At 31.5% G+C, this 27,630-nt stretch overlaps 3 protein-coding genes and 1 long non-coding RNA gene across 4 annotated transcripts; 2 read left to right on the top strand and 2 right to left on the bottom strand.

Annotated features, from left to right (window-relative positions):
• The first annotated feature begins 595 nt into the window (after window positions 1-595).
• On the top strand, window positions 596-2,706 carry LOC130897344 (uncharacterized). Its single transcript, XR_009059690.1, has 2 exons — window positions 596-863; window positions 941-2,706. It is a non-coding gene; the product is annotated as an uncharacterized LOC130897344 (long non-coding RNA).
• Window positions 2,311-8,189, bottom strand: LOC130897343 (U3 small nucleolar RNA-associated protein 18 homolog). The gene is made up of 2 exons (XM_057806153.1): window positions 7,089-8,189; window positions 2,311-6,390 (listed from the first exon to the last, which is right to left on the bottom strand). Exons 1-2 carry the CDS (start codon window positions 8,095-8,097, stop codon window positions 5,903-5,905), a joined length of 1,497 nt encoding a protein of 498 aa, XP_057662136.1. The 5' UTR covers window positions 8,098-8,189; the 3' UTR covers window positions 2,311-5,902.
• A 606-nt stretch (window positions 8,190-8,795) lies between these two features.
• On the top strand, window positions 8,796-13,077 carry LOC130897345 (BLOC-1-related complex subunit 5). The gene is made up of 3 exons (XM_057806154.1): window positions 8,796-9,376; window positions 9,429-9,787; window positions 11,189-13,077. The coding sequence occupies exons 1-3, from the start codon at window positions 9,133-9,135 to the stop codon at window positions 11,402-11,404; spliced, it is 819 nt and encodes a 272-aa protein (XP_057662137.1). The 5' UTR covers window positions 8,796-9,132; the 3' UTR covers window positions 11,405-13,077.
• A 2,569-nt stretch (window positions 13,078-15,646) lies between these two features.
• Window positions 15,647-22,774, bottom strand: LOC130897346 (uncharacterized). Its single transcript, XM_057806155.1, has 5 exons — window positions 22,738-22,774; window positions 19,534-19,664; window positions 18,575-18,790; window positions 16,697-17,539; window positions 15,647-16,302 (listed from the first exon to the last, which is right to left on the bottom strand). Exons 2-5 carry the CDS (start codon window positions 19,619-19,621, stop codon window positions 15,668-15,670), a joined length of 1,782 nt encoding a protein of 593 aa, XP_057662138.1. The 5' UTR covers window positions 19,622-19,664; window positions 22,738-22,774; the 3' UTR covers window positions 15,647-15,667.
• Between the last annotated feature and the right edge of the window lie 4,856 nt (window positions 22,775-27,630).

Genomic DNA, 27,630 nt, shown 5'->3' on the forward strand with positions numbered 1-27,630 from the left:
ATCTGAGTAGGCAGGATGTCTGATCATTGTTTTATCATCGCCACAGCACATGTAACGTTAGTGACACGTCATTTACCCGCCAAATTTGATTATCACTATTATTTTATCGAAAATGTATGTGATAAAGAAAAGAGTGGTTACAATTTGAATATTTCAATATAAAAAAAAACTGTTGTTTTTTCAGAATGAACTGTAGGTATAAGATATTTTATAGAGTAATATTGAAAATGAGATGAAACAGTCTCAAAATGGTTTATTCCAAGCAGCATTTTCCTGAATATCATTCAAATAAGGTTGTTAAACTTCTACTCTTAGGTATCTATGCAATGATTCCTTGTCCACTATGTAGGTACCTAGATAAGATGAGATAATTTTTTTATTATGTTTTATAGAATATAAATAAAGAAAACATTGTATGTAATTTTATTAATCTCTATATTGTCTGAAATTTCTTATTTTTGTTCCTATTAATTTGTGAAACATAAATAGTTAAATTTGAGCATAAATTATAATAAAGAAAAATGTAGATGATAGAGTTCATGAACAATGGTAATAATAGCTTAGTACTGTGTGACATTCACTTTGGAGTTAAGCATAGGTATATATGAAGAAATCACAGGACAGTGGTGGTCCTTTCATTGAAGTACATGATTTATGATGCATAGTTTTGCAAGCGTGCAAGGGAAGTATTCAATGGTCTTGTCAGAAAAGTCTGTGTCAGTGACTAGATCAATGTAAAGACTTGCGAAGTAAACTAAACTTTTGAGTTTCCTGTTTAGTGAATAGCTTTGTTCGAGTTATGGAAGGTAGAGGTTGAAAAGTGTTTGGTATTATAGAGAACAGACTGCTAATATTTAAATCAGGTAATTTCCATTTTATAAGGTCTCAAAAATTTTAAATTAGATAGGTATCTCATTACATTCTCTTTAATTATTTGCAGGTGAAAAGACCAGGGACTAACGCCATCAAAACTTTATGCAATGGGTTGAAAACCAATTGTTGCCAAATTTTCTTGAAAGGTCCTTTCTTGTAGTCGACAATGCAGCATATCACAATGTACCGTTAACAAAAAATATTACAAGGGCTTCAATGAAACATGACATTATAAATTGGTTCGTTCTTACCCTGATTAGTATGCAACTAACGATACTCTGTATTGTTATGTTAGTTGCATATATGATCTTGAGTATTTCATCTAAATATGCCCTGTTATACTGGTTACATACCTATGGTCATTATGCATATTTGTTAATAATAATTTATCATTACATAATGATTAGTATGCAACCAGCAAAACACTTTATACTTTATAAGTTGACTATCATAGTCAAAATCATTTAATTATTATCAAATTATCATAAATTTTAATCGAGTGAACAAATACTTTTTTGTTGAAAAATCGATTTAAATATTCCTTTTAAACTGATGGAATGTTTTTGAAATTTGATTTTATCAATTGTTTACAATTAACGAAAATTGTTTATATATCTGTGTGCTCATTTTTCTAAGCTATTTCATCGAACATTTATATAATTTAAATGCTGATGGAAAATTGAGAGTCAAGTGACAGATTACAAGACAATCTGTATAGATATCATTGTAGTATGTCAGATTTTCTACAAATGAATATCATGTCATTTTAAATAGTCTTCCTAGTCCAAATGATCTCTAGTTAACTGTAGTTGTGCTCTTCAATGTGCTGGGTTTAAGAGAAGTTCGAATGACTTGGTCATCATATACTTGCTTTTTTTGTTGATAGCTACCCAAAATCCTGGCGAAACGAAGCAGCAGCTTTTTTTACCCGCTCTAAAGTTGTTATCTTTCATTTCTTGTCAGATTTAGGAATCGAAGATTATTCTAAATGTGAGAAGCCTTCCCCGGTAGCATAAAATATTGATTAGTAGAAAGATAGGGCGATGACAGTAAAAGAAATATTAAATTTAAAAAAAAAGTTTGAACCAAATAACAAATTATGACTAAATTTAAGTATTGGAATGGGTTACTGTTATGTTAAAGACCTAAAATAGTTTTTCAATAAAATAGACTCAAAACATTAATTCTAATTTATTCATTTAGGTAAATACGACAAGTTATTTTCCATATTCACATACTAGATCAATGGTGGATTACTCCATCATAATTATTTATGAGCATATCCCTTCTTTGCATAATGGTGAAAATTTCCACTATAATATTGAATGCCCAAAAATTATATAAAAGTTCACTTTAAGTTGATCGTGTCTGATACCTTTTTACTGAGCATTGCATTAAAAAAACCATATTGTCATTGTTAATAAAACGAGTTTGAAGTTGTAGTTGCAATAAACGTATGATTTCGTTTTTAATTTAAAAAATTACACATGATAGAATTTTACATTACTATGGAGGTTAGGTTATATCTTCCTATGACCACTTATGAAAATGATAGATTGCGCACACATTTTTACATAAGAAAGTAGCTTATTTCACACATGTACTAAAAAATAACAAAACATACATTTATTCAAATGCCACATTTAAGAAGACTAAAGAAGTAAACATTATGATTTTTTGAGGTTATATTAGTGTTTACAATAAAAATGAAAGGTTTGTTGTTATTTGTGTTCAAATATATACTGGTGACTACAAGGTAATTTAAATGTTAAAATTAAGTGTTATTACTATTACTGAGTAATAATAGTGTCTACAATAAAATTTGAAAGTTTATTGTGATTTGTGTTTAAATAAATGATTTTCTGAAGTACTCCAGAAATAATAGAAGATGCTAAAAACACTTCTCTCAAACTATTGCCTGCGCAATCTAGAGTCAAGTATCAATGTGCTTATGTGTTTCACCCATTTTATTTTAAAGGATTTTACCAATACATTAGTGGAACAAACAAACCTATATATAATACAATGTAACTTCATTTCATCTACATCTTTTGTTTTTTGGCATTCTTTTATACATGTCAGTGCAGAAACTTTAGGGCACTAGATCATACTGGTGCCCAAAGTTTGATAATGAACCGATTGCTTCAAAAATGCCGTTGAATACATTTTAAAACATAAGTTATCGTTACTTTTCAACAATAATGATCTTCATAAACCCGTAGGACACCCGTAACATGATAGACTCCATAAAATTCAATTTGAACTACAGCACCTCAACTAAAGATTTGATACGGTACCAATAGACCAAAGACTTTGTGTAAATGAACAAAACTCGGACACTTCCTAAAGCAATGTCTGCCCAATAAGCCCCATAAATGGTGTTTCAAATTATATGTGCTATCTAATTTAATGAGATATACCCACAAATTTGAAATTTAATTTACCAGATGAACCAGCTCTTGGTGCTACAGGAAATGTGGTGGTTTGTTTGCTTCAGTAAGTACCAAGAATTATTTCGATAATTTTCACACCTCTTTACCATTGGTACATTTATTAACAAAACAAGGTATTCTTACAGGGGGAACTAACCAACAAAATAGAATTCCAAATAATAAATTACCAGACAGAAAAACCTTCATGGAAAAATCAGAGCCCCGAAGAAGTTACTAAGAAAGAGTATCTACACTTGATGGTGTAGGCATGGAAGGATAATAAAATGGTAACCCTATTATTCACCTATGCTGAGGCTTTACCTGTCACTGAAGTTTCCAGATATGACAAGACAAAAAAGGAAAAAATTGGAAATACTTGCCCATTGTTCAAGAGTGTAATAAACATATGTGAGGTGTAGACCTTATGGATACTGGATCTTGCAGTAATAAATGCGTGGTTAAATTATAGAAAAAATGTCATGGAAAGAAACCACCATAAGAAAAATCTACTTACAATGAGCCAATTCAGAAATTAATTTGACTTTATTCTTTGTAATAAAGGAACCAGTAAAGAAATAAAACGAGGTCGGCCAAGCACTACCACCTTTGAGGATAAACTGCAATCAAAAAGAAAAATGACTTCTCCAGCTCCTCCACCTCCAAAAGATATAAAAACAGATGGTGCAGAACATTAGTTAACAGTGGGCGGTAAACCCTACAATTTCTTGTCGTAAATGTAAAGTCTAAATAAAAATAATTGTTTTGTTAATTATCATAAAGAATGAAAAATATCCAATTATATCCTCTTTTATGTCTATTTAGTACTAAGCTGATGATATAACTTTGCATGATGATGGACATTTCTATCATATTGTGTTTGGGTAAATTTATACAATATAAAATAAGATTTTTTTTTAAACATTTCTCCATTAATTTTGAACATGAATTATATTACCAATAAAGAAACAATCATGCAAAGTAAGGATATACATGATATTTCAACACCCTTAAAGTTATTAATGTGTAGTATATCTACTGAGTGAACCAAAGTATTAAAATAGATAGATATAGCTACAATTAAAGTTGAATTTACAGAAAATCTAATTTTATGGGAAAAATTGTATTGTCACATTAAAAAGTTCTTGTTTTAATATATGTAACATTCTTATGGTGAAATAATAGACAAAATAATATTTCAAATTCATTATTTTATTTCATTTTAGGTTATATTGTGTATGCTTCTATTATACATATTCATTATTTGACGAAAATCATAACTTTCCTTTTACAAATGATCTGATTTATTTCAAATTGAGTTGATAGTATCAGCTCACCTGTTCTCACTTTGATATGGTGAGTCAAATGAAATGACAAATAGAGGCATTCATTCAGTTCGTTGTATTCTAACCCAAAATGCACTAGTCAATACAAAAGTAAAATAAAACTCACTAAGCACTAATAAAAAAACAAGTTAATCTTTCCTCAAACTTTTCAATTATTCATCAAATATCTGAACTGAGTTATTTTCATAAAACAAAACTTGGTGCTGCATCGGGAGAAGTGAAAATCTCAATTCATCTGATTTGTGTAAAATTAAACAGGACGTAGAATTGAATGAGCTACACCTAAATGAGTTCAAATTATCTAAGATTTCATACAAAAGGAACTATACTAATGTTAAAATTGGCAAAAGAACTTCATAATAGGAAAGAAAATTTTAAATATATGTATTTTGATAACATAATTTTAAGAAAGCCTACCAAATTGTTTGAATACTGCAACTTTTGGTTGAAGGAAAATGTTTGAAAAATATACTCCAAAAATTGTTTACGAAAGGCTATAATTACCATTATAGAAGTCTTCAAAAATATCTATATTAAGTAGACAATATTAGTAAGAACCTGTAGACCATTAAATGATACATACGGTTGTTCCAAAACTACCACAGGGTTGTTGCGCTTCAGTATTTGGGACTGGTATAAATATTCATAATCACACAAAACAAGCATGGATAAAACTCAGAAATGTTACAGTTGACATGAAAGTATTTAAAAAAAAATTGCTGAAATAGGCAGTAACTGAAAAAATTCATGTTATTGAAATTGATATGTTACATTTGTAAATTTAAAACTTATATTTCAAGTGAGACCAATTAGCACTTTTTATAGATGATCATCAATGAAGTTTCCAGTTTGTTATTCTTTTACAAGATTATATTTAATCACCCATTGTAGAAGAGAATTAAGAAAAAATAAAAAGGAGTTAATTCAAAATACAATATAAATACTAATACTACTGAAAGCAAAAATGGAGGTTATATATCACATGAAATTCTCATTATTTCCAATTAAATTAAAAGTATTCATAAACTGCAATCTAATCTGTTAGCAATGGTGATGATGATAATGGATAAACTTTCTTTTAAGAAGATAGTTATGTTACATATTCCCAATATTATGTGACAAATACAAATCTTTTCATTTCCAAAATTCAACTTCTTGATCAACAAGACAATTTATATACAAAAACTATGAATTAGTCAATTTTTAATTTCTGGGACCAGATGTGTTCATATTATCATTAATTTATTAAATAGTTCAATAATTTTTGAAATGTTTTAACCTATATAATGAAACAACAGATTTTTTGTTGCCGAATGCTAAATATCCACTACCAGGAGAAAAATTCAAAACATTTATATGACCCATTTTTGTATCATAATTAGGAAAATTACTAAACACTGTTCCTGAACCTATATGAAATATTTTTACAGAATTTTGTATTTCAGCTGAAGAAAAAGCCAATGCTTCCGATGATTGATTGAATTTTAGGTCCTTAATGGCAGTTGTAAGATTCATTATACTCTTTCTGGGTTTAGGTAAGTTTGTTTTTAGAACATCTTCCATACCATAAAGGTTGACTACTCCTTGAGCAGATCCTGCTGCAATAAACTGGTTGGAAGGAGATATAGACAGTGTGGTACCTTGAAGGCAACCTTCATCGGTGAATTTATGTTTAACTCGTTGCATATTCATATCCCAAACTGTAATTTCACCATAATCACTATGTCCAAACAAAAGATTTCCTAAAACGGAATAAATTTACATATATATTATATATATATATATATATATATATATATATATATATATATATATATATATATATATATATATATATTATTATTGAAAATCTAAATTTGTTTGAAAGAAAAAATAAATTAAAAGAAATTTACGTTTCTTAAAATTTAATTCTTAAACTTTTTTTTCACATCTGGAATAGTTTTTCATCTTATTCGAAGTAATCTGATTCGATTATCTCTGAAAGCCCTATATGATGGCTTTTGATTTGTTGTTTGCAGAGAAAATATGAATTTTTTCAAGCACATATTTTGCATGGAACTCAGAGCAACAAGTAATGGATAAGAACATTTCTTATCTGGAATGACTGTCTTAGAACAAATTGTATCATGCTTTTGAGATAGTTAACCATAGATTCACGAGGGAGGGAGAATCAACATGGTAGGCTCACTCAAAATTACTGAAAATTCACATGAAATCCCCAGTTTTTTTCGGCTCTGCGAATTTCTCATCTTTTTCCCGGTTTTCAAGGTTCTTAGACACCCTGTATCCATCCTATTAATTTTTTGAGAGAAAACTCTTTTACTGTAAAAATTTTCTTTATAAAATGGACCAAAACTCATTAACATATGGATAAAATGAATTATATTTACTATAACTTGAAATATGAATTTATATAAAGTTTAAAAAAGGAAATTCTTACCTGTTGGATTATATGTAAGTGCAGTAACTTCAGACTCCTGTTTTAACAAACCAATCTTTTCCTTTGTAACTGCTGATAACAAATGGACTTCTCCCCATTTTCCAACAACAGCTATAACCTGGGAATTAGGGGACACAACAAAACTTTTAGATTGTGTCAATCCTTGTGGTAAATTATATCGAATTGGTTTTGCTGCTATTAAATCATAACTAAAAATATGGGATTGTCTAGATCCTAATAAAGCTTCATTACCATTTTGCAGAAATTTTGCACATAATATTGGATATTGTTGGAATTTAATGCTATGTAACTTGTTGTTTCTTTTACCGTCAACTGCAAATAATGTAGCAATTGCTCCATTTCCTGCAACTAATGCTACACTAGAGGTTGGATGGAATTCAACAGAATTTATGAAGGGGCCTTCTGAATATGTTTCAGAATTCAAATCTTTAACTTTTTTGAATTCCAGTAAACTGGGAGGTAAATGAGCTTTCGTAGTCTTTGAAATAAACCCACAACTTTGTAATATCTCTTCATCAGAGTCTGATTCAAGTCTCTTCCGTTTATTCAAAGAAGCCCACTCCGGCGTTCCCACTGTAGATTGAAATTTGTGTTTAAGCAAATTCGAATATTTATTATCTACAGAATTAATTCCCCCAGAAGGTAATTTACGTCGTTGGCTATCTAGGGCTTGGCCAACGTCTATACCGTCGTCATCTTCATCAGTCCAAGCTGGTTTAAGTATTTGGTCATCATCGTCTGTATCAGTTTCGCCTACACCAGAATCTGCAACTATCTGAGATGATCCTGCTTCTTGTTCAGCTTCTTCAAGACATTGTAGGAAACTCGTGGCTCCTCCAAACAGAATTTGGGACAAATGTTCTTCTTCGGCTTGTGCCTTTTCATCAAATAGACGAAATTTCATTTTGGGCTTGTCTATTTGAAATTCTACGCCTCCTGCAGTTTTAGCCTGGAGTTTTCTTTTTTTGTTTTGTTTAATTTTCGACATTGTTCTTAACTCTGTTTCACTTTTCAAAATGTGTAAAAATGACAATAGACAATTGATTTTATTGACAGTGTCAAATTACCATGCAGCTACCAGCTCCAGCATGTTAATTCCATGATGACCAACATTATAACAAGAAATCTATTGATCTGGATAGGAAACTAAGAGTACATTTCTAATGCAATTCGCGGGTGAAGGTGTAGCACTCTTGTTTAGCATACGAGAAGCAATATTAAATTTTCTAATGCAATTCAAGGCTACAAATCGTGCTGACACGGTTCATAGAGGTTACAAGCACTAAGATTATGCATTTCGTGGCGCGCATGGTACATGTACACTAAGCACGGTGTTGCAGTAGGTCGAATTGTGATATGCATTTTTATTTCACATACTCTGAAGTAGTATTTTTATTTTTACTTTTTAATATATCAGATTTATTTCCAGTAAAAAAAGGAATATAAGAAATCTAGGACATGTTAAGGTACATTTCTAATGCGATTGCCCCAGTTTTTTGGTTTTTTTTAGAATAGATTTAACTGGATCGTCTTTTGATTCAATATGGATACAAAAATAAACTATGAAACTCTTCTCTAGAAACACAACTTCAGATTATTTGAAATCAAAATGCGCAATATGATAATTCGACCAAGTGCGCATCTGTCAAGCACGGCACGAAATGCAAAATTTTGGATCTTGCAACCTTTGTTGACCATGTCAGCACGGTGTTTAGCCTTGAATTGCATTGTATCTCCTATGCCAAGCTTGTATGCCGTATTTCCACTTTACCCTCGAATTGCATTAGAAATGTACCCTTAATGTCTAAAGAAATGTTACTAGTTTTAAAAACGCGTTTTCTTAACACCTATAATTATATAGGCAATACCAGCTGTCAAAGATTTTTCTAATTTTCTGCAACATTTGACTAAAAAGATTAATGTGCAGATACTAGAGGGGATGTCACAATGAAACGCATGTCTGTATACATTTAATTCTGGGATATGTACTATGGTTCATAAATTTTAACCTAAAATATAAACAATGGGTTCTGAACACTCAAGTCAGTCTGCTACTCAAAATGCACAAAGACAAACTAGTTTTATTAAAGATAGATCGAAATTACCAAATATTAGAAGGCAGCATACAATTGCAAACCCTGGTGGAAGTGATTTTCCTGGTGAAAATGTAGATGTTAATAGACCTGGATCTATATCACCAGGTCCTAGTGTATGCAGTGATGTCGACCTGCCGTATATAAGTTATACTGTTAATAGGCCTATCGGAGGTAGTTTTTTAGCATCTGGATATACTTGCATTTTTCACGTGTTTCTTTTTAGACTCGCCTAAACTTACAAACAAACAACTTATTAAATCAAAAACTTCACGTCGAATACATCAACCAAAACCAGGAAAAACTAAAACTTCTGCTCATAATATTGTAGTAGTTCGAAGCGCTACCGCAACTTCTGCTGCTACAGAAAAAGATCCAGAGATTGTTAGGTTACAAAGAATTCCTATGTTTTTACCTATAATGAGAGCAACTTTAAGTTTACCAGCTGCAAGAGATCCAGAAATTTTAGAAAGATTGGACCCAACACCAATTCGTAATCTTTGTTTAAAATATCAACATCATTTGACTGCTGCTGCAAATTTAGTAGCCACTGAACAAAATCAAATCACACTAAGAATTAGAGAGGTGAAGTACCTATTAGATATTTTTATTGTTCATTATGTGAAATGGGACCTCACTAATTTAAACTTTGTATAATAACAAATATTTATCGTACCCACTGATGGAGTTTTAAGATACTTATATAAACTCATTCAATTTAAATAAGAATGTTCAAGGATATTTAACCTCTTAAGTGGTTTATTTCAAATAAAATTTGCTGCTCATTGGCAAGATTTGTTATCTGCTAGCATATATATATATATGTCTTGGGCATAGTGTTACAAAAACTAAAATAATCTCTTTCTGTGGCATATAGTTCTACAATTTGCTCTTCCAAATCTAAGAGAAACTTGAGGCGGGTGATTCTTTCTTGTAGTTTTTTGTATAAAATAAATGAATTAAGATAAGCCACATTCAAAAAATGCATAAATATTATCATAGTCGGTTTTTCGACCATGAACTCCTTTTACTAATTATTTACTATAGTCATGAATTGTGCTTGTCATTATTATATCTTTATATGATTATAAGAGAAAAAAATGGTGTTTTGATATTCTCTCATTTTGTAAAACATAATTTACACCATGGTTTCATGCAAATTCCCAAATATTGAGAAGAACTAACAAAGTTTTTACTTAATTTTCCATTTTTATATTTGAGATTAATTTTTTGTATTTAATATATTTGAAATACCGGTACGCATAATGATTTGTTTCAACAACGATTTTATTTATAATCTCGTCAGTAAAAACATTTAAACAGCTGGATAGGGTTATCTTTGTTCATATTGTCAAGCTTTATACTAAAATTGTCCTGAAAAGGAAACACTGGACAAGGGTTTCCAGAAAAAATCCATGGTACATTTGGTATTTGAACATCACTGGAATTACTTTTGTTATCTTCTCTTCCTCTGTACTATTCTCAGTACTGTCTTCTTCTTCTTCAGAACTCCAAAATCCTTCACAATCACTGTCTGTATTTTGTATGTTATAATTTTTAATCTTCTATTGTCTACGTATTTTTTCTATCAGGTATTATTTACTATCTTATCCATTAAATCAATAATAACAAAAATTAAGATTTTATTGTTTCTATACATACTTTCATGTGCTTCTTCTTATTTGCTTTTATTAATTCATAAACTAGATTTATGGTAAATGGAATTTATTTAGAAGGTAAAAGTTTCTTCTGATGACCATCTTGTTTAGTTTATTAACATCATTAACATACTTTTTTTGATTATGGTACCAGAAGGGATCACTTTTCAAATTTTATGTCTCTTGAATATGACTTCATGAAAAAGAATATTTACAGAGTGTTTATATTGAAAAATCCTAGTAACAACATCTTTGAACTAATATTTGTAACAGATAGCTTTTGTAAAAGCTCAAATATTAATTTTAAAAACATTTATGTGATTTTTAGGTAGATGCAGAAATAGTCAAAATAGTGATTGCTGCAACTGATAGACAAAAAAAATATGCTAAATATGCTGAAAAATTATCAAAAGTAGCAGAATTGTCTCATCAGTTAAATCGATGTCACCTGTTATTGAATCAGACTTTAGAATCAATAGAAACATTGAACAATTACTTGGATGTTGAAGATAGGCTAGAACCTTTTATTTGGACAACTGGATGAAATGAATTTTCAGAATCATCTGAGGTCTATAAAGAAAATCAAGAAGGATGATGTCAAACAAGATTACAATTTAAGTGACAAAAACATAATTTATCTTTAACCGTGTTTTAGTTCTCATTTTATACAATTATTAATATCTTAAGCTATCTCATGAATTGTATATTACTCAAGATGTAGTGAGAAACTAAAGTCAAACGAATTTTGTTGTAACATGTTTTGCTAAACCATTTTGTTTCTCTGGCAGATTCTTGCAGAACAACAGTAAAGCTAACTTTAAATTATAGAAAAAAATATGTAAATAAGAAAGTTTTGAAACTACTGATTAGCTTACTATTATTAGTATATTAGCTATTTTTTAGTTTTTTTAGCTCATTATAATTTCGGCTCTATCGTCGCTAAATATGAGTTTATTATTGATTATATTCTCTAGGGTATACCAGACGGCCACGAGAAGGTCATTATTGCAGGGATCTTCTTTTTTATAAACTGTCCAAATACTGGTATCGTAATCAGAATTAATGGTCAAATCAAGCTATTTGTAGAACTGGAATAGCATCCATATAATTCCATAATTATCCTCAGTGGCGGATTAAGACCTTTCGGGGCCCGGATATAATATAACGTTGGGGCCCCTTTAAGGCGGCGGATTTTAGGAAAAAGAACATTCGAGTTTTCATTGCAGAGGAGATTTTTGTGTAATTAAACTCACTTCAATAACAAATAAAAATTTATGTACACGTTAAGAATACAAAGAATCGTATATTAATCAAAAATATTTTTTTTGCCTTTTTGGTTCAGCAAATTCTTTTATCAAGTCATCGAAGTTAATCAATCGAAGTAAATCGATTTCTATTGTAAGAAGAGACAATGCAGATAGTCTTTCGTCACCATAGTAGATCTATGCAAATCTTTTATTCTTTTCAATACTGAAAACGATCGCTCGCTTTCACAATTTGCTATAGGGATAGTAACAAGAAGTCTGTAAGCAATATACACATTTGGGAAAACAGGTGCCATATCGTTATCAACTATCCATTTCAATACTAGTATAGGACAAATTGTATTGTTGTTTTCTTTGGCCTTTTTGTCCGATCGATTAGAGAAATAACCGGGAAGTTCTTGATTTTGTATTTTTACCTGTGGTATGAATTGTAAGAATATGAATGTGGTATGAATGAATATTATATGTTTTGCTTGGGGAGAAGGGGGCCCCCCACTGGCGTGGGGCCCGGTACCTTAGCACCACCAAGCCCTCCACATGATCCGGCACTGATTATTCTGCACTTCATGCTCAAGTTTATTAGAGTATTCCTACTTTGATACTGTACTTGCCACTTCTAGTAACTACTAAGTTGGAAATTCTGGAATCATTGATCCAAAACATTTAGAATTTTCTTTCAAGACTATAAAATTATAGCAGTCGAGTTTAGTAAAGACCTGGGTAAAGATGTAAATTAGTGTTTGGTGATTGAGATTTTTTTTATACGGCAACCGTTCCAACAATCCATCATTTCAGTACAGAAGTTGATGAAATCAAGGAGACAAAGGTATAACCATCTAAAATTATTTACCTCGAGGAGCCACTGCCTTAAAACTTTTCTGGCAAACTTAACGTCAGAAAAAAATATAAATTTGCGTTTTTATGAATCAAAAATAAAGTAATCAGTTAATTACTTTCACTGTTTCATTCAGAAAAAAAAACAGGTTTGAAGAGGTGCTGACCTTCGACCAAGGTGAGCGCCGTCCGTTTCGTTTCGCTCGTGTCACGTGATTGATTTCGAAGCTTCGTTGGAACGGGAGAGGCTGAAATAAATAAATCACTAGTCACTTGAAGTATGTTTGTTTTACACATGGTTTTTGCTCATTGTTGAAAAATGTCTTCTCACTGAAGCTGTACTATAGAAAAAACGTTAGAGATTATAAAGTGGAATGTAGAATATGGTTCGTCACTACATAAAGCAAGCAGTCATTTCCAGATTGACCGGAAATGTTTGATGGATTAAAAAAAAGATATTCTTGAAATTAACGTCTGTGGAAATTTGTAGAAGAAACGAAAAATTGGTAGCGATAGAAAACTACTTTCAGAAGAAAATGTATAAAGAATTATTTGAATTTTTTGAGAAAGAAAGAGAGACAGAACGAGCTGGGAATCGATTTCAAAGCAACGGCACAGTTTATTGCAAAGAAGAAATTTCACATTGCAATGAGAATGGGTACAAATGAGGTGACATGTTTTTTAAATTGTGTAGAAGAATCGCGAAAAACTTATGACTATACAATCTATAACATCAGAAATATGGACAAGACAATATGTCGTTTTGATGTGCGGTCAAACTGGACAAATATTATTAAAGGTGAATGTAGTGTTCTTCTAACGAATACAAGATGTAGAAAGCTGGGTTTTACCGTCGCTTTGTGCGCCCGCACTACGGGCCACAAGATGCCAGCATTTTGTATTTTGAAAGAACCATCTGGAAGAATTCCAAGTAAAGCTTGTTATAACAAAAAACATTCGTGTTACAGTTGCAAAAAATGGCTGGATGCATGGAGAAACGTTCAAAGAATGGGTTCGCAAAGTGAGGGGTGCAGATGAAGAAAATGTTCCGCGGTTGCTCATTTTAGACCGTGCGCCTATCCATAAAATGTTCGATGTTCGGTCAGCATAAGTAAATACCCATTTAAAACTCCTTCCGGTTGTACTCGCTTATTACAACCTGCAGATGCAAGCTGGAAGAAGCCTTTCAAAACAAAACTTCGCGAGAATTGGGAAAATTACATCCGTAAGGAAGAAAGAACAAAAAATGGGAATCAGAAACAGTCCTCTCGATAGGATGTACTACGGTGGGTTTCTAGTGCATGGTTTCGTTGCGGAACTTAGATGGATCAGAAAATGGGGAACTTTGCCACGATCTTGCTTGAGCTTATATTACTCCACCAGAAGAACTTGGGTCGGCAGCTCTAGATTTGATTGTGCAGGACGATGACATTCAAAGTGATTTTGAAGGATTTTCGAATGAGGAAGATTAAATATAATTTGCTTGTAGTTTTCTACATTGCATATGTAAATAGATTAAGAATATTCAAGGTTTGTACGCTTTATAAATTAATTCAACTTTGTTCAATGAAAAGTGTGAATCACTTTATGTCAATTTGTTGTTTCGTTTCTATTTACACTAACAACTGTATCTACTGTAAATTTTATTTAATATACATTGTGAACTGTTTTAATTTGAATTGTTATTAAAGTTTCGCTAATTGAGTGTTAAATGATTTTTTCGTCGAAAGATGGCGACATCATGCAAATATAACAGTAAGTGATCTGATCTGTCAGGAGATCGAGGAATTGATGAGGAAACATGACGAAAGATATCTCCACAAGAAAATAAAAGAATTAGCAGGAAGGACAAAACAAAGGTCTACTTATAGACTTAGAAAGAACAACAATGTAGTTCTATCGGAATTAGGTGACCTAAATATTGTATGGGAAGATTATATACAAGAATTATTCTCAGACATAACGCCAGACAATCAGAAATATGAAAGGTAAGAGAACAGTCCGACTATATTAAAACAAGAACCCATCCGAAATGCTAAAAATGGAAAAGCTTTTGGACCGAATGACATACACACAGAAATCATAAAACTAACTGAGGAGAAGAATCTGAACATTATCATTAAATTATTCAATCAGATGTGTAAAAGTGGAAACATTCCATAAGACTGGCTGACGTCAGTTTTTATCCCCCTTTCAAAGATAAGAAATGTGAGATTTTATATTTATTAGTTTAATGTCGCACGTGCTAAAGCTGTTTCTAAAAATTATTCACCAACGCGTCTACAAGAAATGTGAACAAGACATTAGCGATGAAGAATTCGGTTTCCTTAATGGATTTGGGACACGGGAAGCATTGATCAGTTTTATTATATTACTACAAAAATGCTGAGACCTAAAAAAGGACCTCTTCTTATGTTTTATTGATTACGAAAAGGCTTTAGACAAAGTAAGACACAATACGCTGATGAATTGCCTTTACAGGAAGATAAGAAAGGTCAGAGGGCACCACAAGAAGAAAAAGAAACTAATAATGATGTTTTGGGGAACTGTTTACAAATTTTTAGCCGTAAAATTAAGCTAATACATAATTTATTATCACCGAGGTTGTATCCGAAGATTCAGTGACAATCTTGGTGGCGTCACTATCAATATATAATAAATTCAGGTACGTAGTAATAAAATACCAAAAGGTTTTATTAATTTAATATTTAAAAATGGAAATAATCTTGCTTAATAAAATCCGAGACCATTTCTCCGACTAAAGCTATAGCTGCCGTTGGATGTCCTGCAAGAGTGAATGGAAAAACGCTTCCATCCGCAACTCGTAACCCCTTGATACCATACACTTTACATTCTGAGTCTACCACGTCACCATTCGAAGGATTGGGCCCCATTGGTGTAGATCCTACAGGATGATAAAGATTCATACTCATTTGACGAATAGCGCATTCCCAGTACTCTCTGGATTGGTAAATGAAATTGTGACACACCCTCAGCGGTCCTCCCTGTAGTGTTGTGCCTAACTTTTGCATGGATTTTGTTCTTGCAAGTCTAAGCATTATTTGGATACCTTCATAAATTCTTTCCAAATCTCTGTTACCAGGATCTGATAAGAACCTGTTATCTATAAGTGGATAATCGAATGGATCTTTACTTTTCAGACGCACAGTACCGATGGAGTCAGAATGCAATGAAACAATGTATAGAACAAATGATTGTGCTCGATCAATATTTTTCCAAACGTCTTCATAGGTTTCATCCGTCAGTCTAAATGCCTTCTGGGAAAGATCATTTGTAGCGTTCGATGGTATGAACATTATTTCGATGTCGGGGTAGCCTGTACCTATAAATAAAACACCTTTCACTCAGATTTTGGTACATTGAAGGTCTATTTATAAACTCTTACGCACCCGCATACGTTGGAAAATTTTTAGGATAAGGAAAAGTTGTTGTGGGAGGAAGGTTTGTTGGAGAAAAAGCTAACGATCATTTGCCAAAAGTACGCGAATAAAGAGCTCTCATAAGTAAAAACGACTCTTCTCGGTTTGGTAGTCTTTTTTTGATTAATCATTGCAGTCCACTTTTGGTTACCTAACAGAAGGTAACCTATTATTCATTTTTATCCATAACATTATGTTCACACTTATACAGAATACAGTTCTTCTAATCAAAACGACGAATTTTTTCATACAACACACACCATCCCACATTACTATTTTTCTTATAGCTACATTTACCTTTTGTGAATCGTGATTCATAAAATGAAACTCCTTGGTTGTTTCCTGGAGAAGTCAAAGGTCCTACTCCTTCAAGAAACTGTTCTACATAATTTTCTAATGGTAAAATGGCTTCCGTATAATTAGTTTTGAAAGTTAACCCATAAAAACACGGGTGGTCTCTTAATGTAGTACCAACTTCCAAATCATGTATTAGTGGGATGTCTAGAGATTGCAGATGGTTTTTAGGTCCTATACCTGAAAGCATAAGTAGCTGGGGGGTTTGAAATGCACCTGCGCTGAGTATAACTTCTTTAGTCGCTTTAGCGATATAGTTTTTTCCGTTATACGTGAAAGCAATTCCACGGGCTACCTTGTGTTTGTCAATAAAGATTTTGGTAACATAGGCATACGTTAGAACATGTAAGTTTTTTCTTTTCAATATTGGGAGGATAAACGCAGTACCAGCATCTTGGGTTCTCCCACGACGCGTGTTTATTTGTGCTGGGGAAGCTCCAAGACCCGTTCCTGCATTATAATCAGCAACTGGTAAGTTTAATTCCTTATGAGCATCGAGCCAAGCATTTAATTGAGGACTTCTTGGTACATGATATTCGACATTAAGAAGACCATCTTCTCCATGCACCCAATTATCTACTGGAGCTTTTCTATCTCGATGATTGAATTTTTCAGTTCTCTTAAATAAAGGTAAGACGTTTTTGTAGGACCACCTATCATCCTGTACCAATCTAGCCCATCTGTCATAATCCAAACTTGATCCCCTAGAATAAACTAAATCATTTACTAGAGTTGTTCCTCCTAAACCCCGACCTCTTTCCATAGCGCATGTTCTGTTAACCATTCCTAAAAAATAAGAGCTTAGTATATACGAGCAATATGGTACGGAAAGTTTATCTTGGAATACGAATAATTCTTATTTACAGTTTTTTTTGAAAAGATACACACAGGATGTTTTTTGTGTCACATATTTAGTTTTTATTGTTTACATTTTACTGTCAGTTTTATCTATAACTAGTGGGGTTATTCTGTATAACTATTCGTAACAGCTGTAAATTTAGCATCGATGTAGTTAACATCACAATGGGTGCATTCCACTAAGTATTCTCGGCGCCTAAAATACTAAAATTAATATACATATAAGTACTTTTGAAGCGTTCTTGTGATGCATCACCAAATATTCTACTATTGTCGCAAAAGATATTTTGATTTTACTTATTTTTTCGGTATTGTTATTCGTTAATATTTATTTCAATACTCAAAACGCCTCGTAAGCCATTTCACTTGAATTTACGATTATAATGCTCTGGACATAAAAGAACGGAAAAGATCGCGGTGTACCCAATGTTAAATCAAAATTCACAGCCCAGTTAAAAATCGTATTTTGAACAATCGGATGTAAAAAATCTGTCAACAGCACAATGTTACTGGTCCCCTTTACCTGTTTTCAACTTTCAAGAACAGGTTTTGTTAGTTGTATTAACTTTCCAACCGTATGTCCACCTTTTACTCATGTTCGTCGTTCACTTTTCAACCGCAACTCCTCTACGAGTGTGGAACAAACTCCGAATTCATTCCGTTGAACTATCCGTCTCGTAACCTCAAAACTCCCTTTCATTAATTTTCCGTTGCTTGGCAATTTCATAGAATATTATGCGAATTCATTCCAGGTGGAACTTAAATATGTTATGGCTGTGGAGAATCTGGAATAGAAAGATGGAAGATCGAAAGCAATCTGAAGCGGAAAACCCTTTCAGACTGATCACCAGACTTCCTCTCGATATGCTCCTCTGGTGTACCATACAGTTAGTATGAAACCAAACGGTTCTCTAAATTGAACATAGTAATAAGATCAAAGTGAAGTCTTATTTCAATACTTACCTAAACAAGCTGTCTTTTGAGGGACACTTACGAAACCCCAGTTGTACTGGGTATATCCTACTTCAAAGTACATATTAGGTATATCAGTGACATTATTTGGGTACCCTCCAGCCTCTACAAGTAGTATATTCCAGCTTTTTATTTCTGAAAGTCTGTTTGCTATTAGACTCCCAGCTGGTCCTGCGCCAATTATAATGAAATCGAAGGTGCCGAATCCTATGAAACATATGAATTGATATTTACATCTTTCAAGGTTACGATTTTATTAGAAGTTGTGAAATAATAACAAATATGGAAACAGAATATTATAACAAACAATCTCAGTCCTTTCCTGTAGGATTTTGCTGTGGACTTATCTCATAAACAAAGTTTAGTCACTTAGGCAACTAGCAGTAAATATACAAATTTGTAATATATCACTCACAGATCTGGTATTTCATATATTCGTTTCTAGAATTAAATTATGAATATTCTCTTCAAAATATAGTATAGCGCGTTAATTAATGAACTATAAGAATTTAAAAAATATATAGGGTATTTCATTAAAAATTATGAGTACGAACTATACTAAATTGCAAGAATAACCTTGTTTATTCGGTTTAAATCTACAACTCTAGGCTTGTGTTGGAGTGCAAAATAATTTTACAGGATCTACAAGAACTGATGGGTGATGGCTGTAAACTCCAGTTCATTTGGGTGCCCTATCTTTGAGGCAACATGAGGCTGATTTGCTAGCCAAACAGTGATGAGCCACAATTATGTCTAGAGCCCAATTCTGCAGAGATAAATGGAAATACCTGGCCTTACCAAACGAATGCTTCACCTAAATCCTATCCCATAATTCCTTCTAATTTTCTACATTAACGACATAAATAATGTTATTCCATTCAAGAATATACTTTGATTCACAAAATTCTTGTTTTTTGCTCATTCATACGTTTAAGTTGAAATGCAATTACCTCTCGCAAAGGTATCGTAAGATTTGTATACCTTTGCATCGGTTGGTAGTTGGAAATATTGTCCCTGTTGTCGAATCTCTGTTACCATATTAGTCAAATAATTTACTTGTGCATTATGAACACTTGATGATCTGAAAAAATGAATCATGACAGTTTCAATGAAACCAGAATACTTAAAAGAGGTTTTTCTGATAAATTGAGTTCTGATGAGCATTTTCGAGGATGGTCCCAGAAGTACCTGGCCCAACAAATGAAATATAATTTCCTTTTAGCTCCATACACTTTTCCCATCGATGTTCAATAAGTTTGATACCCTTTTTATAATAAGAATCATCAAGCTCCTCAAAATAGACATTAACTACCGACATCACTTCTTCATTGTTGACCACCGAGCCATTTCTTCGAGTCTGCGAACAGTAAATAATCCGAATGGGATAAATCTGGCGAAAAGGGTGCATGAGGTAGCAATTCAAACTTAAGTCATTAATTTTGGCCGTTGGAATAACGGATGTATAAACTGGTGCATTGTCTTGAGGAAACAACACTTTCTTCTTATTCAGATGCAGTCGTTTTGCATGATTTTTTCGCACAAACGTTGCAATAAGTTCGCATAATACACGTGTCGTTTATAGTTTTTTCTTCTCAAAATATTCAATGAAAGGCATCCTAAAAAAACGACGCCATGACATTGCCTGCGGATGGAACGGTCTTTGCCTTCTTTGGAATCGGTTCTCCCTTTTCATTCCATTGTTTTGATTGTTCTTTTGTTTCGGATGTAAAGTGATGGACTCATTGCCAAACACTCGATGGAAATATCTTAACGACTCTATTTTTGATCCATTGTGAGCTTCCATCTTGCCCACAGCTTTATCATGTCCAAATTTTCTGTTAATATGCGATGTAGCGCACTTTTTGAAAGTTCTACTATGTCTGCTAGCTCGCGCACTTTCTGAAATCGTCATCTCATTTGGCCTTTCAAATAAAAGTTTTGTATCAAATAACGATGACCAATTTTTTTCATGTTTACAAATTCACTGAAAACGTTCATTATTGATGACTGCCAAACAAATACGAAGCAATGTAGCGTCTTTAAACTTGAAACGTACACTGTATAGATTGTGTACTTTCTAATACAGTGGTATTTTCTAAGCAACTACCGCCATCTTTAAGTCAAGCCAGGTACTTCTGGGAAGATCCTCGTATATAAAAAATTACACATGTACAACATGTCATTTTAGAAAGAAAAATTAAGTGTCTCATTGTATTTGAATAACTCTTGTTCTACATGACCTAATTTTGAAGAATTACGATGATTATGAAACTGTGATTTATTTCTATCAACAGTAAATTTCTGTTAAATCTAGTATACATTTTTATATAAGGACGTACTAGAAAAAGCCGGTCAAGTTCATGTAACAAATATCTAGTGTCATTAGTAAGAGTAACATTATGTACTTTTCACAATTGACCGCAATCATCTGCTATATAAATATAATAAAAATTTCCAATAAATTAATACGTTAAAATTATTTGTAATTAATAATCTTTAATTGGCAAATGATACCCGCAGAAATTTCTTTTCAGTATCAACCTTCATAGATCTTTAAAATTTTTTAAATTTAATTTGCATTTAGAGAGAATAGAATTTCTTATACTGTTATGGATTGAAAAAAAGTAAAATATAACAAATAACTCTTTTGATTTTTCGGGTATTTGCAGCGTAGTATATTATTTAACAATTAACACATCTTTAAGCATTAGATAATTCTTCAATTTTCGTGTAGTTCAAGTAACTAATAACTAGAGGAAATAATATTTTAAGCACGTGGACAAGCTTATATTACATATTATAGGATAACCAACAGTAAAAATTAGTTTTTTTCGTGATATTTGCCATATATATCAACAAGTTTGTGATAGGATAATGGTTAAAAGTTCACTCTAATCGGTTTGGGATGGGTAAATTAAGTTTTTGCTCAACGAATTTAATCAACTGAATCCATGTCTTATCTATCGTATCGCAGTTAGGAGAAGGCGGCCGCTAAATAAATCCATGGGGTCAATTTGGGGGATGAATTTGAGCCCGGTGCAAGAAGTCCAAGACTTACTAATCGAGGTTATACGATGTTGCTACCTTAGTTTTGAGATAGATAAATAGAAACAAATATTTAGAATAGGATATAGCTTTATGGTTCTTCCAAAATATTCTCCAATAAGTTTACTTTTGGTACCTCCAAAACATGTGATTTGAAAGCATCAACCGCTTCTTCAGGTGTAGAAAAACGTTGACCTCCCAATTTATTTTAGATCTGCCCAAATAAGAAGATATAATTGTGTGCCAAACAAATACTGTACGACGGATGACCCATTGATACGATGTTTTGACTTTTCAGAAACGTTTTTGTTTGAAATGATATGTGAGAGCTGGCCTTGTCGTGGTGGAGAAAAATTCGTCTTGGTTTTCCTGGCAATTTCTGGCAAACAAATGCTTGTGACCGTTCAACGTTGCTCTAATGGAACGGTGGCGACATGTCCAGTTATTCCTAAAAAACAGGCGACCTTTTGCTTCGAATAACTTCGTGCGCGAACAACTTCTGTTGGATTTGTGAGACCCATACAGTCGATTGTTGTTTAGTTTCTGGCTCATATGTATAGATCCATGATTTGTCACCTGTCGCGATCTTATAGACGATTTTTGCAGTATTCAAACTAATGCCCGAATCTCACGGTATGCCACATGACTATCTAGCAATATCAGTATCAGTAAAGAAAATATTGTTTTGATATTACACTATAATATGATCAAAATTTCGTTTGCTGAATTTGAAATTAGTGGGAATTAATTAGAGGTACGAAAGACAATCGCAAGAATATTTTAAGTAATTTAGAACTTAGGATTGAGCAAAGCTTGTTAACCTAATATACAGGGTTGATTTAGGAATAATTCCAGGTCTACATCTAGTTAATTAGTTTTCAATTTTGAGTAAGAAATTTCTATTTTTACATTATTATTTCATTATATTTTGATTTATACAAGTACTAACATCAATTAACTAACTATTGCTGATAGAAAAAATCTATTAGCACCTGAAAAATGATAATAAATACGTTATCTAACGAGGAACGCATCATTTTTGTTTAGAAATGAAATGAAAATTATGTTTCACTAATTGTGTGATGTAATTCAGTTTTGTTAGTACTCACCTATCACCTGTATTGCTTTGTGGAAAGAATCCACTGGAATCAACTAGAAAAAATATAAAATATTGATAGTAGATCAATAAGATTTTCATCAAATTGTAATACTTAATATTAATATGACTTACTGACTTGTATATTAATTTTTTGTGAACCAAATGGTAGATAAATTCCAGTAAACAGATATGTGAAATTGACCTCAGTTATTCTTTCTTTGCTAACTATTGGAAATATTTTCTCTATTTTATTTATAGCTAGTATTCACATATCTACCCTACCATTTGTTTTTTAAATACTTCTCCACAAATATTTTTGGCTCATGAATTATAATCACTTTTTCGGATGGTTAAATCTTTTTCTGAAATTCATATTTTATCTATTCTTTTTGATTTACAAATTTCTTCGCATACTATCATTTATTATTATCATCACTCTTAGTTGTTTCAAATATATGTATTAATTTTGATATTTTGATGAAGACTGAAAGTAGTCGAAATGTCAAATTTAAAAATAATAAAAAAAACTAATTTTTATTTTTCAAAAACATAAATATATATGTATATGTCCTTTTTTTTTAAAATTTTTTAAAACAAAAATAAATATTGACGTTTCAACTTTTCTTTAAGTCTTTATCAAAATATGTTATTGACACTGACAATTTGCGTATTTATATTGATCAATAGATCATCTTCATCATGAACATCAAAATATGAATAAAAACAAAATAGAACTAAAAATAAATAAAAAAAAAATAATTTTTCCTTAGTCCTCACATCTCAAATATGAATTAAATCAATTAAATTATTTGTAGTTTTATTAGAATTTATGAAATGCTACTTAAATTATTTAAAAATCATTTATAGCTTTTTCGTTGTCATGAATGTGAACCATTTCTAAAAATTTTCTTTTTCGTGTATTAGATTCCGTTTCAATAATTATTGAATCTTTATAATTGAATTTATGTTTTTTTGATATTTCATTGTTCGTTAATGCAGTTCTATTTTTTTATCGTATCGATGACCACTTAGTCTATTTTCTAAATTCTGAGATGTTTGCCCTATATTGACAGCGTCACAATTAATACAAGGCACTTGATATATAATATTACTTCTTTTGTTTTTTGGTCTATAAGATTTTAAAATCTAAAAAATTCTTCAATAAAACGTAACTTTTAAATAAGAAAATCAATTAAACACATGTGTTGAAAAGTATGTTTAAATTATCTTGCAGTCACCAGTATATATTTGAAGACAAATCACAAAAAACTTGCCATTTTTATTGTAAACACTAATATAACCTCAAAAAATCATATTATTCTTATTCTTCTTCAGTCTTCTTGAATTTGGCCTTTTGCCTTTCGGCACCCAGCCAGATTCATATTGTATTCGCGTATTCCCTCTATTGTTCGAGACCATATATATATATAAAAAGAAGCATTTCAATACATATATGTTTTGTTATAGTATTTTTAGCGCATATATAAAATAAGCTACTTTCTTAGGAAAAAATGAGTGTGCAATTTATCAAAAGTGGTCGTAGGGAAATATATTTTCATAACCACGGAAATTAGGTCGAGACGTCAAGACTAATTTCTATTAGAAAAGTCTTCAAAAGCTGATGAAGAACTAGAAATTGTAGTTGTTGGAAAAAATAGAAATCCTATTTTAGATTACACAAATTCAAACAATCTCTCAATAAAAACGTAAGTGAAATTATTTGAATACATATTATGAATCCTGATAGAACTAATTACCAAAAAAGTCATCCCATTTATCAAAATAATCACTCCAGTTTAAAAAGTCACTATTCAAATCGCTGTTCCAATCACCGAGCACTTCAAAAACGTTTATTAACAAAAACATCAGAAAAACAAACACTCTCGCTAGATTGCACATTATATGCAGTATCGATATTGCTAGTAATTCTACTAGTGCCGTTAATTTTATTGTGATATGGTATATTTATCTGGAGAAAAATTAAATTTATATAAATTATTGACAGTGGCGGTAAACCACAAAAGTTAAAGGGGAAGGACATTTTCTATAAACTCAAATTAACAACTGAAATAAGAGAATTCATATTATTCAATATATCAGTTTATTTTAACGAAATTTATTATATTTTTCAACATATTTCAATTGCGAAAAATGTCTAATTGTAAACTGTAACAAACTATCAAACATGTCGTTAATTTTATTTCAATTAACACGTGTTTTAAAAAAAATAGATGAAAATTATACTACATCACTGAATAAGTCGTTTGACTGACACACAGATGGCGCTGCCATTTCCAAACCCATATGACGTTTATGAAGTACCAACTTACAAAAGACTATTTGTAAAATTTCATGACATTTCGATAAGTCAGAAAAAAGTGACAGTCGCTTAAGTAAAGCCACTTTTGTTATTTTCAAAAGAATGGATTCAATACAATTTCGCGTGTTAATTTATAATTGCTTTGGCTTCAAAAATCGTATCCGGACTATGCTTCTTCGTAAAGAACCATTTGTTATTGGTTTGCTGAATTTAAACGTTGTCGTACAGACACCGATGTTGGTGAACGTTCTGGTCGTCCAATTTATGTTATTATTAAAAAAAAAGTCCACAAATGGGTTATATCTAATCGTGAATTAAATTCAGTGAGATAGCTGAGGCCGAAAAGATAATCAGAAGACAGTGTGTTTATAATTATGCATCAACGTTTCACCATTAGAAAGCTGTTTTCAAAGTTGGTGCCACGTTTACTCACAGTCGACAAAAACAACAACTTGTTGATGATTCACAGTGGTGTTTGGCCATGTTTACACGTAAAAAATCAGTTATTTTGCGTCGATATGTGACAATAGATGAAACCTGGATCCATCACTTCACTCGGGAATCAAAACGATCATCATCTGACTGGACTGCAACCGTCTAAAGGCACAATAGGCAGTTGGGAAGGTTATGGTCTCAGTATTTTGGGATGCGCATGCAATATTGTTCATTGACTATCTCCAAAAGGGAGAGACAATCAATAGCGAATATTAAATAGAGTTGTTGGATCGTTTGAATGTAAAAATCAAGGAAAAACGGCCTCATATATCGAAATAAAAAAACCATTGATTCATAAGTTGATGGTAACCATGATAAAATTGAACGAATAACGCTTCGAATTGCTTCCTAATCCACCGTATAGATTAGATCTGGCCCCCAGTGACTACTGGCTATTCGTTGATGTAAAAAAATGCTCGCCGGTAAAAAATTCTACTCAAATGAAGGAGCAATTGCTGAAACTGAAGCCTATTTTGAGGCAAAAGTCAAATCTTTCTACAATCACGGCATCGAGAAGTTACAGAAGCGTTGGAATTATTGTATTGCTCTTGAAGGAGATTACATTGATGAAAAAAATAGATTTTGGGTAAAAAAATGTATTTCTCGTAGTCACACGACTTATTGAGTGATGTGTTTATTTTGAGGATTTCTATTATATTATGTGATAATTTTTATTTATTCCATATGTACAGTCAATGATATCACAAAGCGAGAAGTTTCAAATTTCAGTATAAACAGTATTCATAATTATTGAAAATCGTTTTCACAAACATTTCTATGATGAGTAACAATTATAACGAATCAAGATGGACATTCAATTTCGTTTACGCCAAATTGGTTTCATTAACGGAATTATTTATTTTTAATTTCATGTTTGGACTTGTTCCCTTCTCCAAATTACAAATTTAATTGTGCAAGTTCTTAACAACAAAATGGCCTAGTTGTTGTGGGGTGAATTTTATCTCAAATCTTAATTATTCACAACAAAAACATTGGTTCTAAAATTTTGAAATCTATTGTTGTAGAATGGGAATAATCAATTATGGGTTTTTCTAGAATTTAATACTACATTCCGAATACCTTTGAAAAGGATATTAGATCATCTATCATGAGATCACAAGATAACAACTGTATACTTAAATATTACATCATTCCTGTATTTTAATTACATAATCGTTTTTTGTATGCCTTGTTGGATTAGGTTGTTATATCAATTAATTAGAACCATCTACCTAACAGGAAATTCAATTTCAATACTACGCTTTGATATAACAAAAAGTTTGTTTATTGATACAGATTAATTACAACATTACTTTTAGTTTTCCACTGAAAATACCTTGAAGCGAATAAATAGTTTGTGCTGGGAGGATCATTATCAGAAATACCACATTTACTAGTTTCACATTTTTTTGATTTTAGGTCTCTTTTAATTGTAATTGCTTTATCATTATCTTGTATTTCTTAATTATCAAATTTTTTTAATGTATTCACTAATAAAGGGTCTCGATTCTGAATATCATGACATTGACAATTTGTATAATTATTTCAATATAAATTTGATATGAGAATAAGTAATAAAGGATGCATATAAATTATCGAAAAATTTACTAGTCCAAAATCTAAAATACCAAAAAATGAAAAAAAGCAATACTATTTTCTTGTGATTAATTTTGATGCTGTGTACATAGGACAGACATCTCAATATTTATAAAATAGATTAAGAAGTCAACAACAAAATTTCATTAATATACTATGAAATATCAAAAAACTTCCATTCAATATAAAAATAAAAATCTTGAAATCAAGGAAAAGCGAATTTTTAGAAATTGTTCACATACATAGAATGATAAAATCAATGATAAAAAATACCTAAACGCTTTCAGCCAAATTTATAATTATATGTGAAAACTTCAATGCAACTGTCAATATATTGGGGGCTGTTTCTTTTTCGTGATATAACATTTAAAGATGAATTTTTTTAGAACAGGTTCTCATCTGATATTCAAGTGGTAGGTGATCTATATTGATTGATATATAATATAAAGAACGAAATTTGGTTAAAGTTTCAAGATTATTGAAAGAAAAAGC

This window comes from Diorhabda carinulata, chromosome 8, assembly GCF_026250575.1.
Source record: "Diorhabda carinulata isolate Delta chromosome 8, icDioCari1.1, whole genome shotgun sequence".
Lineage (NCBI taxonomy): Eukaryota > Metazoa > Arthropoda > Insecta > Coleoptera > Chrysomelidae > Diorhabda > Diorhabda carinulata.

Excerpts from the sequence above, each read along its gene's own strand:
- LOC130897343 (XM_057806153.1), bottom strand. The coding sequence starts at position 8,097 with ATGTCGAAAATTAAACAAAACAAAAAAAGAAAACTCCAGGCTAAAACT. Across the intron at positions 6,391-7,088 it reads ACTTACATATAATCCAACAG|GAAATCTTTTGTTTGGACAT; the intron begins GTAAGAATTTCC and ends ATTCCGTTTTAG.
- LOC130897345 (XM_057806154.1), top strand. The coding sequence starts at position 9,133 with ATGGGTTCTGAACACTCAAGTCAGTCTGCTACTCAAAATGCACAAAGA. Across the intron at positions 9,377-9,428 it reads TGTTAATAGGCCTATCGGAG|ACTCGCCTAAACTTACAAAC; the intron begins GTAGTTTTTTAG and ends GTTTCTTTTTAG. Across the intron at positions 9,788-11,188 it reads TCACACTAAGAATTAGAGAG|GTAGATGCAGAAATAGTCAA; the intron begins GTGAAGTACCTA and ends TGTGATTTTTAG.
- LOC130897346 (XM_057806155.1), bottom strand. The coding sequence starts at position 19,621 with ATGGTAACAGAGATTCGACAACAGGGACAATATTTCCAACTACCAACC. Across the intron at positions 18,791-19,533 it reads TTACGATACCTTTGCGAGAG|GATTCGGCACCTTCGATTTC; the intron begins GTAATTGCATTT and ends TATGTTTCATAG. Across the intron at positions 17,540-18,574 it reads TCAAAAGACAGCTTGTTTAG|GAATGGTTAACAGAACATGC; the intron begins GTAAGTATTGAA and ends CTTATTTTTTAG.